Source organism: Hordeum vulgare, chromosome 6H, assembly GCF_904849725.1.
Source record: "Hordeum vulgare subsp. vulgare chromosome 6H, MorexV3_pseudomolecules_assembly, whole genome shotgun sequence".
In the NCBI taxonomy this organism is placed as follows: Eukaryota; Viridiplantae; Streptophyta; class Magnoliopsida; order Poales; family Poaceae; genus Hordeum; species Hordeum vulgare.
Window position 1 is genome coordinate 399,903,477 of NC_058523.1, and position 13,810 is coordinate 399,917,286.

Sequence of the window (13,810 nt, forward strand, 5' to 3'; positions counted from 1 at the left end):
GAGGCTCCGTGGAATATTGTGCAAGATTGGCACCAGACCAAAATTTACAGATTCGTTCCTCGCTACAATTTGCAGTGCAAGGGTTAGAAAGAGAAGATTACGATGGCAGACCTAACTCACAAGGTTAAATCTTGCTAGGATGAAAGTGTTATTCATCAAACGTCACCAAAAAACATTACATTACAAATTGTATGTACGACAAAGTGAATTTAGTACTACTTGCTTATGCTACAGCGAATACTGTATTCGGTTGACCAGCTATGCAGCCATGACATCGCTGGCGTGCATTTTATGAATGTACATACTTACTTCCTCCGTTTCTAAATATATGTCTTTTTAGAGGTTTTACTAGGGACTACATACGGATATATATAGACATATTTTAAAATGTAGATTCATTTATTTTATTTCGTATGTATTTTCTTAATAAAAAAATTAAAAGATTTATATTTAGGAACGGAGGGAGTATATTATATCCCTATGTACATATTTAATAGACTAAACCGGTATGTGATTTTAAGATAGAGAAAGTTATCACAGACACATCCATGATCGACGAAAATGTCTATTCCCATTAAGCGAACATTATTGTTAAGAAGACTAAAATAAATGCAGAAGAAATACAAGAACAAGTGTTAAGTATAGAACTTAAATCCTGATAAGTTGTTTCCACCACATAAAATCCAATCATCTAAGCTAGACTCAGTTCACTTTTATGCCAGTTTTATGTTAGCAAGCTTGCACGCGGCCGTGGGGTCAGTCAAGGCGACTACGCTACGCGGAAAAATCCCACAGCGACGTACCACAAGTCCCCATAAACAGTAACCTTTTTCCTTTAATTAGTCAACACCCGAACAACCACAGAAAACAGGATCGGCATGCCCCATCCAGCCACAGCACGACGATGATGGAGTTCTTTTCAATCAACACAACGCTTTACAGGCCCGTACGATGAAAACCATCATGTACCCGGAACCTAGCAGGCTAGCACATGCACGCGAAGGGCAAAATGCAGAGCGTGCATGCCAGCCACAAGGATATGATATGGTAGATAGATCAGGGAGGGCCGGACGGCCGGATAACTATATGCTCCCTATGAAAATGTCCCACATGAGTACGTACATGACGATGACAATTGACAAACATGGCGCGACTCGCCGGAGCGAGACCCATCGCCTACCACGCGCGGCGTCAGGTCGGCAAAGTACGTACCCACACTTGACCGGCCTCGTCTGACTTAATCGCCCATGCTTAATTAGCGCCCCAATCGCCTCGCGGCGGTGGTATATAAACGCACGTTTATCTTCCACTTCCACGCATCCATCCATCCATCCCTGCGCTGGCTATCTACTCCTACTCTAGTAGCCGTGTACAGTTGCAACACGTACTACGGGCGATCCATCGCCAGCCGAGAGCATTGACCCGCATCTCGGGCGACGCGAGGAGATCGATCGGGAGGCGTCGATCCATCATGAAGGTGCAGTGCGACGTGTGCGCGGCCGACGCCGCCTCCGTCTTCTGCTGCGCCGACGAGGCCGCGCTCTGCGACGCGTGCGACCGCCGCGTGCACCGCGCCAACAAGCTCGCCGGCAAGCACCGCCGCTTCTCGCTGCTCAACCCGTCGTCGTCGCAGATGCCGCCGCCGCTCTGCGACATCTGCCAGGTCAGGATCACATAGATAGTATAATTCTTCTGGGTTCTAGCTTCTGTCTGTGTGAGTTCTGACTTGCCGTGAAAGTAGCGAACGGGAGCTTAATAATAAGTCAAGCGTGCTGGGCTGCAGGAGAAGAGGGGGTTCTTGTTCTGCAAGGAGGACCGGGCGATCCTGTGCCGGGAGTGCGACATGTCGGTGCACACGGCGAGCGAGCTCAGCATGCGCCACGCCCGCTTCCTGCTCACCGGCGTGCGGGTCTCCTCGGAGCCGGCCTCCTCCCCCGCGCCGCCGGAGGAGGAGGAGGAGAACACGAGCAGCCTCTGCTGCAGCGGCGACGACGACGCGGCCGCCACGAGCCACGGCGCCAGCAGCGGCAGCAGCATCTCCGAGTACCTGACCAAGACATTGCCCGGGTGGCACGTCGAGGACTTTCTGGTCGACGACGCCACCGCGGCGGCCAATGCTGCCGCCGCCGCCTCCGCCGGCTTCTCTTCAGGCGGATCGTATCAGGTTGGTGCTACTGAACATTGGCGCAGATGAATAGGAGTTTAGAATCGGGCCAGTCAGTTCTTGGCACGTTGCGGATCGAGAAAGCTAGAAACGCGGCAACGTTATGATCGGATCACGTCTGCATCGACATCACTGCGCCCAGTACAACCATTCCATTATGGGGATGGTTTGTAGATATACGTACCACGCCCACGTTCGCGGCTTGCACACACTGGTCCAGGGCGTTGTAGTGGCGACAACATCCTCAGAGGCCCACCTAGATCCACCGATTTCGACACAAGCAAAATCTACATCTCTCCATCATTTACTACAACACATGTGACTAAACTTGGCTTTCGGCGATGACCGTTTGAGCAGGGAGCGGCTCCAAACTTCGCGCTGCACGAAGCCGGCTACCAAGCGGGGTCTGGGTGGATGAGGCAGGAGCATTGGGTGCCGCAGATGTACGCGGAGCTGGCCGGCGGCAAGAGATCCCGGACATCGGCTACCAATCCGCGCTGGTGAAAACCGTCAGAAAGGTGTCACCGTCGCGTCCGTGTTACGCACGGGATCGGACTTAATGTGCTGGAGTACATGACTGGGCTAGATGAAGCTATTTTTCGGGCTTAATTTTCTGGGTTTTGCGCTTCTGGGCGTCCTCATTCCTCGGGATGTTCGGCAGTGTCTCTGCTTTTTGAGGATGCGGAGAAAATCTCCGCGCCTTTATATGCTTTCTCACCTGGTTCCTAAGTTTTTGCCCCTAATACGCGAATAAGGGAGTCGTTTATCCCCTCTGATAACAGTTTAGTCGGAAGTTGAAATTGTTGCAGCTGTTTGCACTTGAGCGTGTGCTTGGGTACCGGTTGTCTAGCTTTTACCCGCTGTCTAACTGACTGTAAACAGCGCAGAGAGGTCAAACCAAAGCTGTTTTTTTTTTTTTTGAAAATGGAGGTTAAGTCCCCCAGCCTCTGCATCAATCCAAATCAAAACTGATGTGAGGGCATGTAATCAACATGTTGCAAATACAGCACCATACTAGCTAGGCATCGGACGGCGGGTCTTGTCACATAATCGGACAGCCTCGACTGCCCCACGGCAATCAGGTGCAACATGTAACATGCGATATGAAGCACTACAACACGCAACAACATGCACCGTTGTTGCAGCATATACGAAAATAAAGGTGCAATACCCAGCGAAAACCACTACAACATCAATAATAAGATGGATAGCAAACATCGTTGCAACCACACCAATCAGGGCACCACCCATGACCTTTCTTTATGGGATGGAATTGCTAGCCAAGTTGTTGATGCAACGAAGAGGACAAGGTGTGGTGTCAAGTTCAAAACCATACACCGAATTATTGTTGACACCTGATTTTGGCACAGTACAAAATACAATTAAGATGGCATCGAATGGAAAAACTTACAACACGAAAAGGCTTCGTCTCATCGAGACAATCGATTTTGATCTGTATTTTATCTCAATCCAAATTCGTACGTGACCTAGAGAAACCAAACAAAATCAAGCTAAAGTTTCAGTCGGGAATTCGAGCGAAAAGCTTTGTCGGCCGAGTGAAGATTGCGGGTTGTCGTGGGAATGACCCTCACAATAGTACCTAGGGGTACGAACGAAGGGGCAAAGTCTAACTAGGCGTAGCGGATGCACTCGGATGTACGAGTTCAGGCCCCACTCAAAAGTGATAACAGCCCTATGTCTCGAGCCATGAGGCTAATGTTTTCTTATGGGGGTCCAAAAGATTACAAAGTGTCGAACCTTGAGCTGGAGCCCGGGAGTGGCTCATATAGTTGCTGCCACGACCGGTCGAGCTTCATTACAAGGCAATTAATGCTAATAAAGAAAGAAGTTACTAGAAACGACAGCTTTAACCCTCGGCGTTTGCTACCTCTTGAGCTTGCATTGGTTTTTCCTTGAAGAGGAAAGGGTGTTGCAGCAAAGTAGATAAGTATTTCCCTCAGTTTGTTGAGAACCAAGGTATCAATCCAGTAGGAGGAACAAGCAAGGCTCCAATAGTAGTACCTACACAAATAATCAAACACTTGCACCCAACGCTATAAAGGGGTTGTCAATCCCTTTAGAGTTATTTGCAAGGATGAGATCTGATAGAGATTGATATAAAAGATTGCCGAAACAAAAGTAAATAAATTGCAACAAAGTATTTTTTGGTATTTTTGGTTTATAGATCTGAAAATATAATATGGACAATAGACCCGGGGGGCATAGGTTTCACTAGAGGCTTCTCTCATAAAGGAAAATAATACGGTGGGTGAACACATTATTGTCGAGCAATTGATAGAAAAGAAAATAATTATGAAGATATCTAAGGCAATGATTATGCATATAGCCATCACGTCCGTGTCAAGTAGACCGAAAGGATTCTGCATCTACTACTATTACTCCACACATCGACCTACTCCTCCCTGCATCTAGAGTAGTAAGTTCATGAAGAACAGAGTAACACATTAAGTAAGATGACATGATGTAGAGGGATAAAGTAAGATGACATGATGTAGAGGGATAAACTTAAGCAATATGATGAAAACCCCGTCTTTTTATCCTCGATGGAAATAATACAATACGTGTCTCGCTACCCCTACTTTGTCACTGGGTGAGGACACCGCAAGATTGAACCCAAAACTAAGCACTTCTCCCATTGCTAGAATTACCAATCTAGTTGGCCAAACCAAACCAATAACTCGAAGAGACTTGCTAAGATATGAAATCATGCATATAAGAATTCAGAAAAGACTCAAATAATATTCATAGATGATCTGAACATAAACTCACAATTCATCGGATCCCAAGAAACACACCGCAAAAGAGTATTACATCAGATAGATCGACGTGAAGAACATGGTATTGAAGATCAAAGAGAGAGAAGAAGCCATCTAGCTACTAGCTATGGACCCGTAGGTCTGTGGTGAACTACTCACGCTTCATCGGAGGGGCAATGGAGTTGATGTAGATGCCCTCCGTGATCAATTCCCTCTCCGGCAGATTACCGAAAAAGGCTCCCAGATTGAATCTCTCGGGAACAAAGGCTCCTGGCGGCGGAAAAGTATTTGCGTCCCTCTTTTTAGCGATATGGGAATATTTGGGAATTTATAGGCCAAATAATAGGGTTAGGAGGCCTGTAGGGGACCCACAAGCCAGGGGCGCGGCCACCCCCCCTAGGGCGCGTCATGCAGGCTTGTGGCCTCTCGACAGGTGCCCTGCCCCTACTCCAATCTCTTAGGCGTCTTCTCGTCCAAGAAAAATATTTCCGAAGATTTTATCCCGTTTGGACTCCAATTAATATTCCTTATCTGCAATACTCAAAAACGTGGAACAAACAGAAACTTGCACTAGGCTCTAGATTAATAGGCTAGTCCCAAAAATAATATAAAATGGCATATTAATGCATATAAAACATGCATAACAGATAATATAATAGCATGGAACAAACAAAAATTATAAATGCGTTGGAGAGTATCACTGTTACTAGTAACGTGAGTCTTCACTATGCTTCATCTGATGGATTAAGTCCTTAGCCGTTGCAGCCTCTTCGGTACCTTCACCTTGTCGTCGTCCAAGTGCCAGGATGTATCCGACTCGCACAAGGTGGTCCGAGTGACTCCACGCAGGCCGAGTGACGGTTGTTCAACCGATTGAGGTCGAGGCTATACCGGTGACTTCAAGGACACTGGTGTCCGTAAGGGGTCCTAGGTAGGCCTAAGGAGGCAGGTCCGTAGGCCTATCCCTAATGTACAACCCCATTAGTAGCCCTCGAACCCGTTGAGGTTTTGCAGACCGGGTGAATGACTTCCTTCGACGTCTGCAGAGATTCTTGGGCTGCAGCTCCGGGCTACGTCATTCGGACTCTCGGCAAACCTCCGCGGGTTCAAGAGTGACGAATTCCGACTGTTCAGGGATACGTCTCCAACGTATCTATAATTTTTTATGGTTCCATGCTATTATCTTGTCAACTTTGGATGTTTTATATACATGAATATGCTATTTTATATCTTTTTTGGGACTAACCTATTAACTCAGTGCCAAGTGCTAGTTTCTGTTTTTTCCGAGTTTTTGACCTTTTTCAGAAAAGAATATTAGATGGAGTCCAAATGGAATAAAACTTCCGTGATGATTTTTTTTGGACCGAAAGAGACACCCGAAGCTTTGGAAGAAGGCCAGAAGAATCACGAGGGAGTCACAAGCCCAGGAGGCGCCCCCTAGGCTGCGCCTAGCACGCTTGTGACCTCCTCGTGGGCCCAACCGACGTAATTCCACCGCCATAAATTCCTATAAATACAGAAACCCCCAAAAAGAAACCTAGATCGGGAGTTCCGCCGCCGCAAGCCTCTGTAGCCACCAAAAACCAATCTAGAGCCCGTTCCGGCACCCTGCCGGAGGGGGAATCTATCTCCGGTGGCCATGTTCATCATCCCGGCGATCTCCATGACGAGGAGGGAGTAGTTCACCCTTGGGGCTGAGGGTATGTACCAGTAGCTATGTGTTTGATCTCTCTCTCTCTCGTGTTCTTGAGATGTCATGATCTCAATGTACCGCGGGCTTTGCTACTATAGTTGGATCCTATGATGTTCTTCCCCCTCTCCCTTCTTGTAATGAATTGAGTTTCCCCTTTGAAGTTATCTTATCGGATTGAGTCTTTAAGAACACTTGATGTATGTCTTGCACGTGTCTATCTGTGGTGATAATGGGATATTCTTGTGAGTACTTGATATATGTTTTGGTGATCAACTTGCGGGTTTCGTGACATCAGGAACCTATGCATATGGGTTGGCACACGTTTTTACTCTCCGGTAGAAACTTTGGGGCACTCTCTGAAGTTCTATGTGTTGGTTGAATAGATGATTCTGAGATGGTGTGATGCATATCGTATAATCATGCCCACGGATACTTGAGGTGACAATGGAGTATCTAGGTGACATTAGGGTCTTGGTTGATATGTGTCTTAAGGTGTTATTTTAGTACGAACTCTAGGATAGATTGAACGAAAGAATAGCTTCGTGTTATTTTACTACGGACTCTTGAATAGATCGATCAGAAAGAATAACTTTGTGGTGGATTCATACCCGACAATAATCTCTTCGTTTGTTCTCCTCTATTAGTGACTTTGGAGTGACTCTTTGTTGCACGTTGAGGGCTAGTTATATGATCCAATTATGTTATCATTGTTGAGAGAACTTCACTAGTGAAAGTATGAACCCTAGGCCTTGTTTCCACGCATTGCAATACCGTTCGTGCTCGCTTTTACTATTAGTTACCTTGCTGTTTTTGTAATTTTCAGATTACAAAACCTATATCTACCATCCATATTGCACTTGTATCACCATCTCTTCGCCGAACAATGATGACTCTATATGAAATGTCTCCGGCGGTGTACCGGGATGTGCAATGACTCATCTGTGACATGTATGAAAGATATGAACGTGGCTTTGCCACAAATACGATGTCAACTACATGATCATGCAAAGCAATATGACAATGATGATGCGTGTCACGAGACGGAACGGTGGGAGTTGCATGCCAATTTATCTCGGAATGGCTATGAAAATGCCATAATAGGTAGGTATGGTGGCTGTTTTGAGGAAGGGTATATGGTGGGTGTAATGCACCGGTGAAAGTTGTGCGGTACTAGAGAGGCTAGCAATGGTGGAAGGGTGAGAGTGTGTATAATCCATGGACTCAAAATTAGTCATAAAGAACTCACATACTTATTGCAAAAGTCTATTAGTCATCGAAACAAGGTACTACACGCATGCTCCTAAGGGAAGGGTTGGTAGGAGTTAACCATCGCGCGATCCCGACCTCCACACGAAGGATGACAATCAATAAATAAATCATGCTCCGACCTTGTCACATAATGGTTCACCATACGTGCATGCTACGGGAGTCACAAACCTTAACACAAGTATTTCTATGAATAAAAAATTATTCATTAGCATGACTCTAATATCACATCTTCATGTCGCAAAACTATTTAAAGGAATCAAACCTATCATATTCAGTGATCTACAAGTTCTATGTAGGATTTTATGACTAACCATGTGAATGACCAACTCCTGTTAACTCTCTAAATATGTATAAGTGAAGCATGAGAGTTTAATTCTTTCTACAAAAGATATGCCCTGCTCTAACAAATATAAGTGAAGCAAAAGAGCATTCTACAAATGGCGGTTTTCTATGTGTAGGGAAACAAGCAATCCAAACTTCAAATGATATAAGTGAAGCACATGAAGCATTCTATAAAGCCATACTCAAAAGATATAAGTGAAGTGCAAAGAGCATTCTATAAATCAACCAAGGACTATCTGATACCAGCATGGTGCATAAAATAAAAAGGAAAAATAAACACAAAAGACGCTTCAAGCATTTGCACATATCATGTGACGAATAAAAATATAGCTCCGAGTAAAATTACCGATAGATTGTAGACGAAAGAGGCGATGCCTTCTGGGGCATCCCCAAGCTTAGACGCTTGAGTCTTCCTTGAATATTACCTTGGGGTGCCTTGGGCATCCCCAAGCTTAGGCTCTTGCCTCTCCATATTCCTTCATCCATCGTGGTCTCACCCAACACTTGAAAACTTCAATCACACAAAACTCAACAAAACCTTCGTGAGATCCGTTAGTATAATAAAGTAAATCACCACTTTAAGTACTGTTGTGAACTCATTCCAAATTCATATTAGCATTATATCTAATGTAATCCAACTTAACCATGGTTCATACCCACCGATACTACCCATAGATTCATCAAAATAAGAGAACAGAAAACAGAATTTGTCAAAAATAGAACAGTCTGTAGTAATATGAACATCTACCATACTTATGATACTCCAGAAATTCTGAAAAGTTATGACAATTAGGGAAATTTTCATATCATTGAGAAGAAAAATGAATCAACTCAAAATATCTTTCTGGATAGGAATTAAAAATAATTTCGTGAGCACAAAGTTTCTATCTTTTTCAGCATGATCAAACAACTATCACCCAAACTAATCATAAAGGCTTTACTTGGCACATTATTTTTATAATACAATGGAATTGTACAAGGGGATAATTATTTTTGCGAGAAACTTCAAGGTCGACCCTCACTTCCGCAATGCATCACCTTTCAATTGCTTCTCTTTTTGAAAAAGTTTTAAGTTCCCCTCTATATTTTTTTGTTTTTAAACTATACAAAAGCACTCAACAGAAATAAATGACTCTCTAAAACTTCCGGGTTGTCTCCCAGGCAGCGCTTTCTTTAAAGCCATTAAGCTAGGCATAAAGTGCTCAAGTAATGGATCCACCCGGATCCCAAGGTATATCAAAGCCAATTTTAATTAACAATGATTTGTAATTTAGTAGTGAGCACAAGGTAACATATATCATGCAATGACGAAGTATAACTCTCTTTCTATGCATTGGCATGTCATAAAAGAACAATTCATGCACATCAAGTAAAGGCCAATACATAGCATAAGCAGTTTCTTGCAATTTTATCGTATTGGAAACATAGAGAGGTGGAGATGTAGTTCCTCTCTCATAATAATTGCAAGTAGGAGCAAAAAGCACATGCATATTATATTCATCAAAATCATCATGTGTAATAGTAGAAGGCAACCCATCTATGTAATCCCTAATAAGAGCAAACTTCTCCGATATAGTGTAGTTGGGAGAGTTCAAAAAGATAATAGGACTATCATAAGTGGGTGCGATAGCAACAATTTAATGTTTAACATAAGGAACTATAGCAAGTTCATCTTCATAAGCATCATTCATATTGGCATCATGGCCACAAGCATAGCAAGCATCAAGTTCATCAAAAAGGGATATTTCAAACGAATCCAACGGATCATAGCAATCAACATAGCATTCATCCTTCGGTAAGAACGAAGGGAAACTAAACAATGTATGAGTTGAAGAGTTACTCTCATTAGAAGGTGGGAAGGGGTAGCTAATCCGCTTTTCCTTCTTTTGTTCTTCGCTCTCCTCGTCATCTTTTTCATCTAATGAGCTCACATTTTCAGCATTTTCTTCTTCCATAGTTTCTCGCAAAATATTAGTCTCTTCTTGGGCAGCGTAGAATTTTTCCATAAATCGATAAATATGGGCATTATATTCATAATTAGTAAAACAATAACGAAGCGTAACCAAATTTTCAGATCGGTTAGTAGCATCATCATTATCATCACACCTTTTAAACAGAGCTTCAATTTCATAAGCACCCATAAAAGCAACAAAGTCTTCTATTTGTTCGACATCATAGTAATTATATATACCATTAGCATAAGAAGCCAAGGTTTCATTAGCATTAAATTTGCAAAAAAAGGGAAGGTGTTTAGCCTTCATGCTAGAGCAACAAGTAATATCGTATCTCGAGCATAGCTCCCAAGCATACCATTTCAACATATGAATTTGATCCCATAATAGTTTCCCTTTTTGAGTCAAGCGATAATCCCTAAAGTACCCATTATATAATTTAATGGTTTTTTTTCAGGATTATTAAAGAAGTGCATAATATTTTCCACATAACGAGCATCGAGGGTTTTAGGAGGTTACCCATCTCCATGAGTAGCAAGTACACCTAATTTTTTTGGTATTTCGTGTTCCATATCCATAACTAAAGATAGAGAACAACTTAGAACAGAAAATAAATCTACTTAGTGATAAAGCAAACAAGCACACACAAGAATATTCACCCCACGCTATTGCTCCCCAGCAACGACGCTAGAAAAAGGTCTTGATAACCCACAAGTATAGGGGATCAATTGTAGCCTTTCTCGATAAGTAAGAGTATCGAACCCAACGAGGAGCTAAAGGTAGGACAAATATTCCCTCAAGTTCTATCGACCACCGATACAACTCTACGCACACTTTACGTTCGCTTTACCTAGAACAAGTATAAAACTAGAAGTACTTTGTAGGAGTGATAGGATAGGTTTGCAAGAAAACTTAAATAAAAACTAGGTGTTGGTTAGATAAAGAAACAATTACGTTAGTTTAACGAGTGTGGAAAAGTGGTGGTAGGAGTTGTGGAATTGTCCCTAAGCAATTGACTATGTTACTTGACCGATAGCAAGTTTTATGTGGGAGAGGCCACTGCTAGCATGTCATCCCTTACTTGGAATTTTATGCACTTATGATTGGAACTATTAGCAAGCATCTGCAACTACTAACGTTCCATAGCAAGAAGATATATTGGCCCCCCTTCAATCCCGTATGCATCAATTTCTATGCTAGGCTGAAGCTTCTGTCACCCTTGCCCTCCAATACACAGCCCTATCAACATACTACTAACCCCATGGTGTGATCCACGCGCGCGCTCATATGATGGGCACCAAAGGACAGCAACATAACCACAAGCAAATTAAACCAATCATAGCAATTCATCAATCACCGATAGGACAACGAAAATCTACTCAGACATCATAGGATGGCAACACATCATTGGATAATAATATGAAGCATAAAGCACCATGTTCAAGTAAAGGGTACAGCGGGTTGCGGGAGAGTGGACTGCTGAATATAGATGGGGGAAGGTGATGGAGGTGTTGGTGAAGATGACGGAGGTGTTGGTGTAGATCGCCGTTACACGATGATGTCTCGGGCGGCGTTCCAGCGCCGCCGGGAGAGAGGGGGAGAGAGCCCCCCTTATTATTCTTCTTCCTTGACCTCCTCCCTAGATGGGAGAAGGGTTTCCCCTCTGGTCCATGGTCTCCATGGCGGCGGAGGGGCAAGAGCCCCTCCGAGATTGGATTTCTCTCTCTGTGTCCTTCTGTTTCTGTGCTCCCAGATTCTGCCTTTCACCGTTTCTTAAACTCCCAGAGATCGGTAACTCCGATTGGACTGAAATTTTAACACGATTTTCTTCCGGATATTAGCTTTCTTACAGCGAAAGAAGGGCACCAACCACCTTAGGGATTGGTCACAAGCCTGCCAGCCGCGCCCTAGGGGGGGCTCCTGGGCTTGTGACCCCCTCGGGCATTGTTTCGCGTTGATTCTTCTTCCCAAAAATCACAAATATTCCAAAAAAAAATCCCCGTAAGTTTTTTATTGTGTTTGGACTTCGTTTGGTATGGATAATCTGCAAAACAAAAAAACATGCAACAAACAGGAACTTGCACTCAGCACTGGATCAATATGTTAGTCCCAAAAATAGTATAAAAAGTTGCCAAAAGTATATGAAAGTTGTAGAATATTGGCATGAAACAAACAAAAATTATAGATAAGACGGAGACGTATCAGTATACTTACTGTTTTTGTGTGTTAACATGATTAAACTACTGTTTTAATCATGTTTTATTTCCTTAGTTTCAATAAAGTGCCAAGTAAAGCCTTTATGATTAGTTTGGGTGATAGTTGTTTGATCATGCTGAATAAGACAGAAACTTTGCGCTCGCGAAATCATTTCTAATTTCTATCCAGAGAGTGCTTTTAGGTTGATTCTTTTTGCTTCTGATTGATATACAAATTGCCTTGATTTTCATAATTGTTTCAGAATTGTTGGAAGTGCAGAAGTATGGTTAGCATTCAGATCATTACAGACTGTTCTGTTTTTTACAGATTCTGTTTTCAATGCATAGTTTGCTTGTTTTGGTGTTTCCGTAGATTTTATTGAGTAATATAAGTTGTGGAAATAGTAAGATACAGTAGGCATTGTGTGAAAATAATTATGAGTCTTGTTTTGAAAGTACCCAAGTGATTGATTTGCTCGTTATCATACTAACCCATCTCACGAAGTTCCGTTAAGTTTTGTGTTGTGAAGTTTTCAAATTTTGGGTAGAGTTCGATGGACTATGGAACAAGGAGTGGCAAGAGCCTATGCTTGGGGATGCCCAAGGCGCCCCAAAGCCATATTCAAGGACACCAAAGAGCCTAAGCTTGGGGATGCCCCGGGAAGGCATCCCCTCTTTCGTCTTCAATCCATCGGTAACTTTACTTGGGGCTATATTTTTATTCACCACATGATATGTGTTTTTCTCGGACCGTCGTGTATTATAGGAGTCTTTGCGTTTTGTTTCGTCACAATCATCCTTGCTGCACACCTTTTTGAGAGGGACATGCACTCATCGTGAATTTGCTAGAATACTCAATGAGCTTCACTTATATGTTTTGAGCTAGATAAGTTTTCTCTAGTGCTTCACTTAAATATTTTTAGAGCGCGGCGGTGTCATATTTTGTAGAAATAAAAACTCTCAATCTTCACTTATATATTTTTGAGAGTGCTCTCTCTAAGTAACTTGGTAATTGGCGTGTGCTATGAAATTAGTTCTAAATATGATAGGCATCCAAAAAGGATATAATAAAAACTTCCATATTCAAGTGCATTGATCAGTAAGGGAAGTTTGATTCCTCACAATTAGTTTTGAGATATGGATATGATAATATTAGAGTCATGTTAGTAGGGTGTTGTGAATCTAGAAATACTTGTGTTGAGGTTAGTTATTCCCATAGCATGCACGTATGGTGAACCGCTATGTTAGGAAGTCGGAGCATAATTGATTTATTGATTGTCATCCTTTGTGTGGCGGTCGGGATCGCGCGATGGTTAACACCTACCAACCCTTCCCCTAGGAGTATGCGTTTATCACTTTGTTTCGATTACTAATAAAAACTTTCGCAATAAGTATATGAGTTCTTCATGACTAATGTG

General features: G+C 42.9%; 1 protein-coding gene across 1 annotated transcript; it reads left to right on the top strand.

The window, feature by feature from the left end:
* The first annotated feature begins 1,248 nt into the window (after positions 1-1,248).
* LOC123403208 (B-box zinc finger protein 21-like) lies at positions 1,249-2,972 on the top strand. The gene is made up of 3 exons (XM_045097157.1): positions 1,249-1,663; positions 1,784-2,164; positions 2,522-2,972. Exons 1-3 carry the CDS (start codon positions 1,472-1,474, stop codon positions 2,666-2,668), a joined length of 720 nt encoding a protein of 239 aa, XP_044953092.1. The 5' UTR covers positions 1,249-1,471; the 3' UTR covers positions 2,669-2,972.
* Positions 2,973-13,810: the final 10,838 nt, after the last annotated feature.

Coding starts and splice junctions, on each gene's coding strand:
- LOC123403208 (XM_045097157.1), top strand. CDS start 1,472: ATGAAGGTGCAGTGCGACGTGTGCGCGGCCGACGCCGCCTCCGTCTTC. Junction 1,664..1,783: donor CGCTCTGCGACATCTGCCAG/GTCAGGATCACA, acceptor GCTGGGCTGCAG/GAGAAGAGGGGGTTCTTGTT. Junction 2,165..2,521: donor CTTCAGGCGGATCGTATCAG/GTTGGTGCTACT, acceptor CCGTTTGAGCAG/GGAGCGGCTCCAAACTTCGC.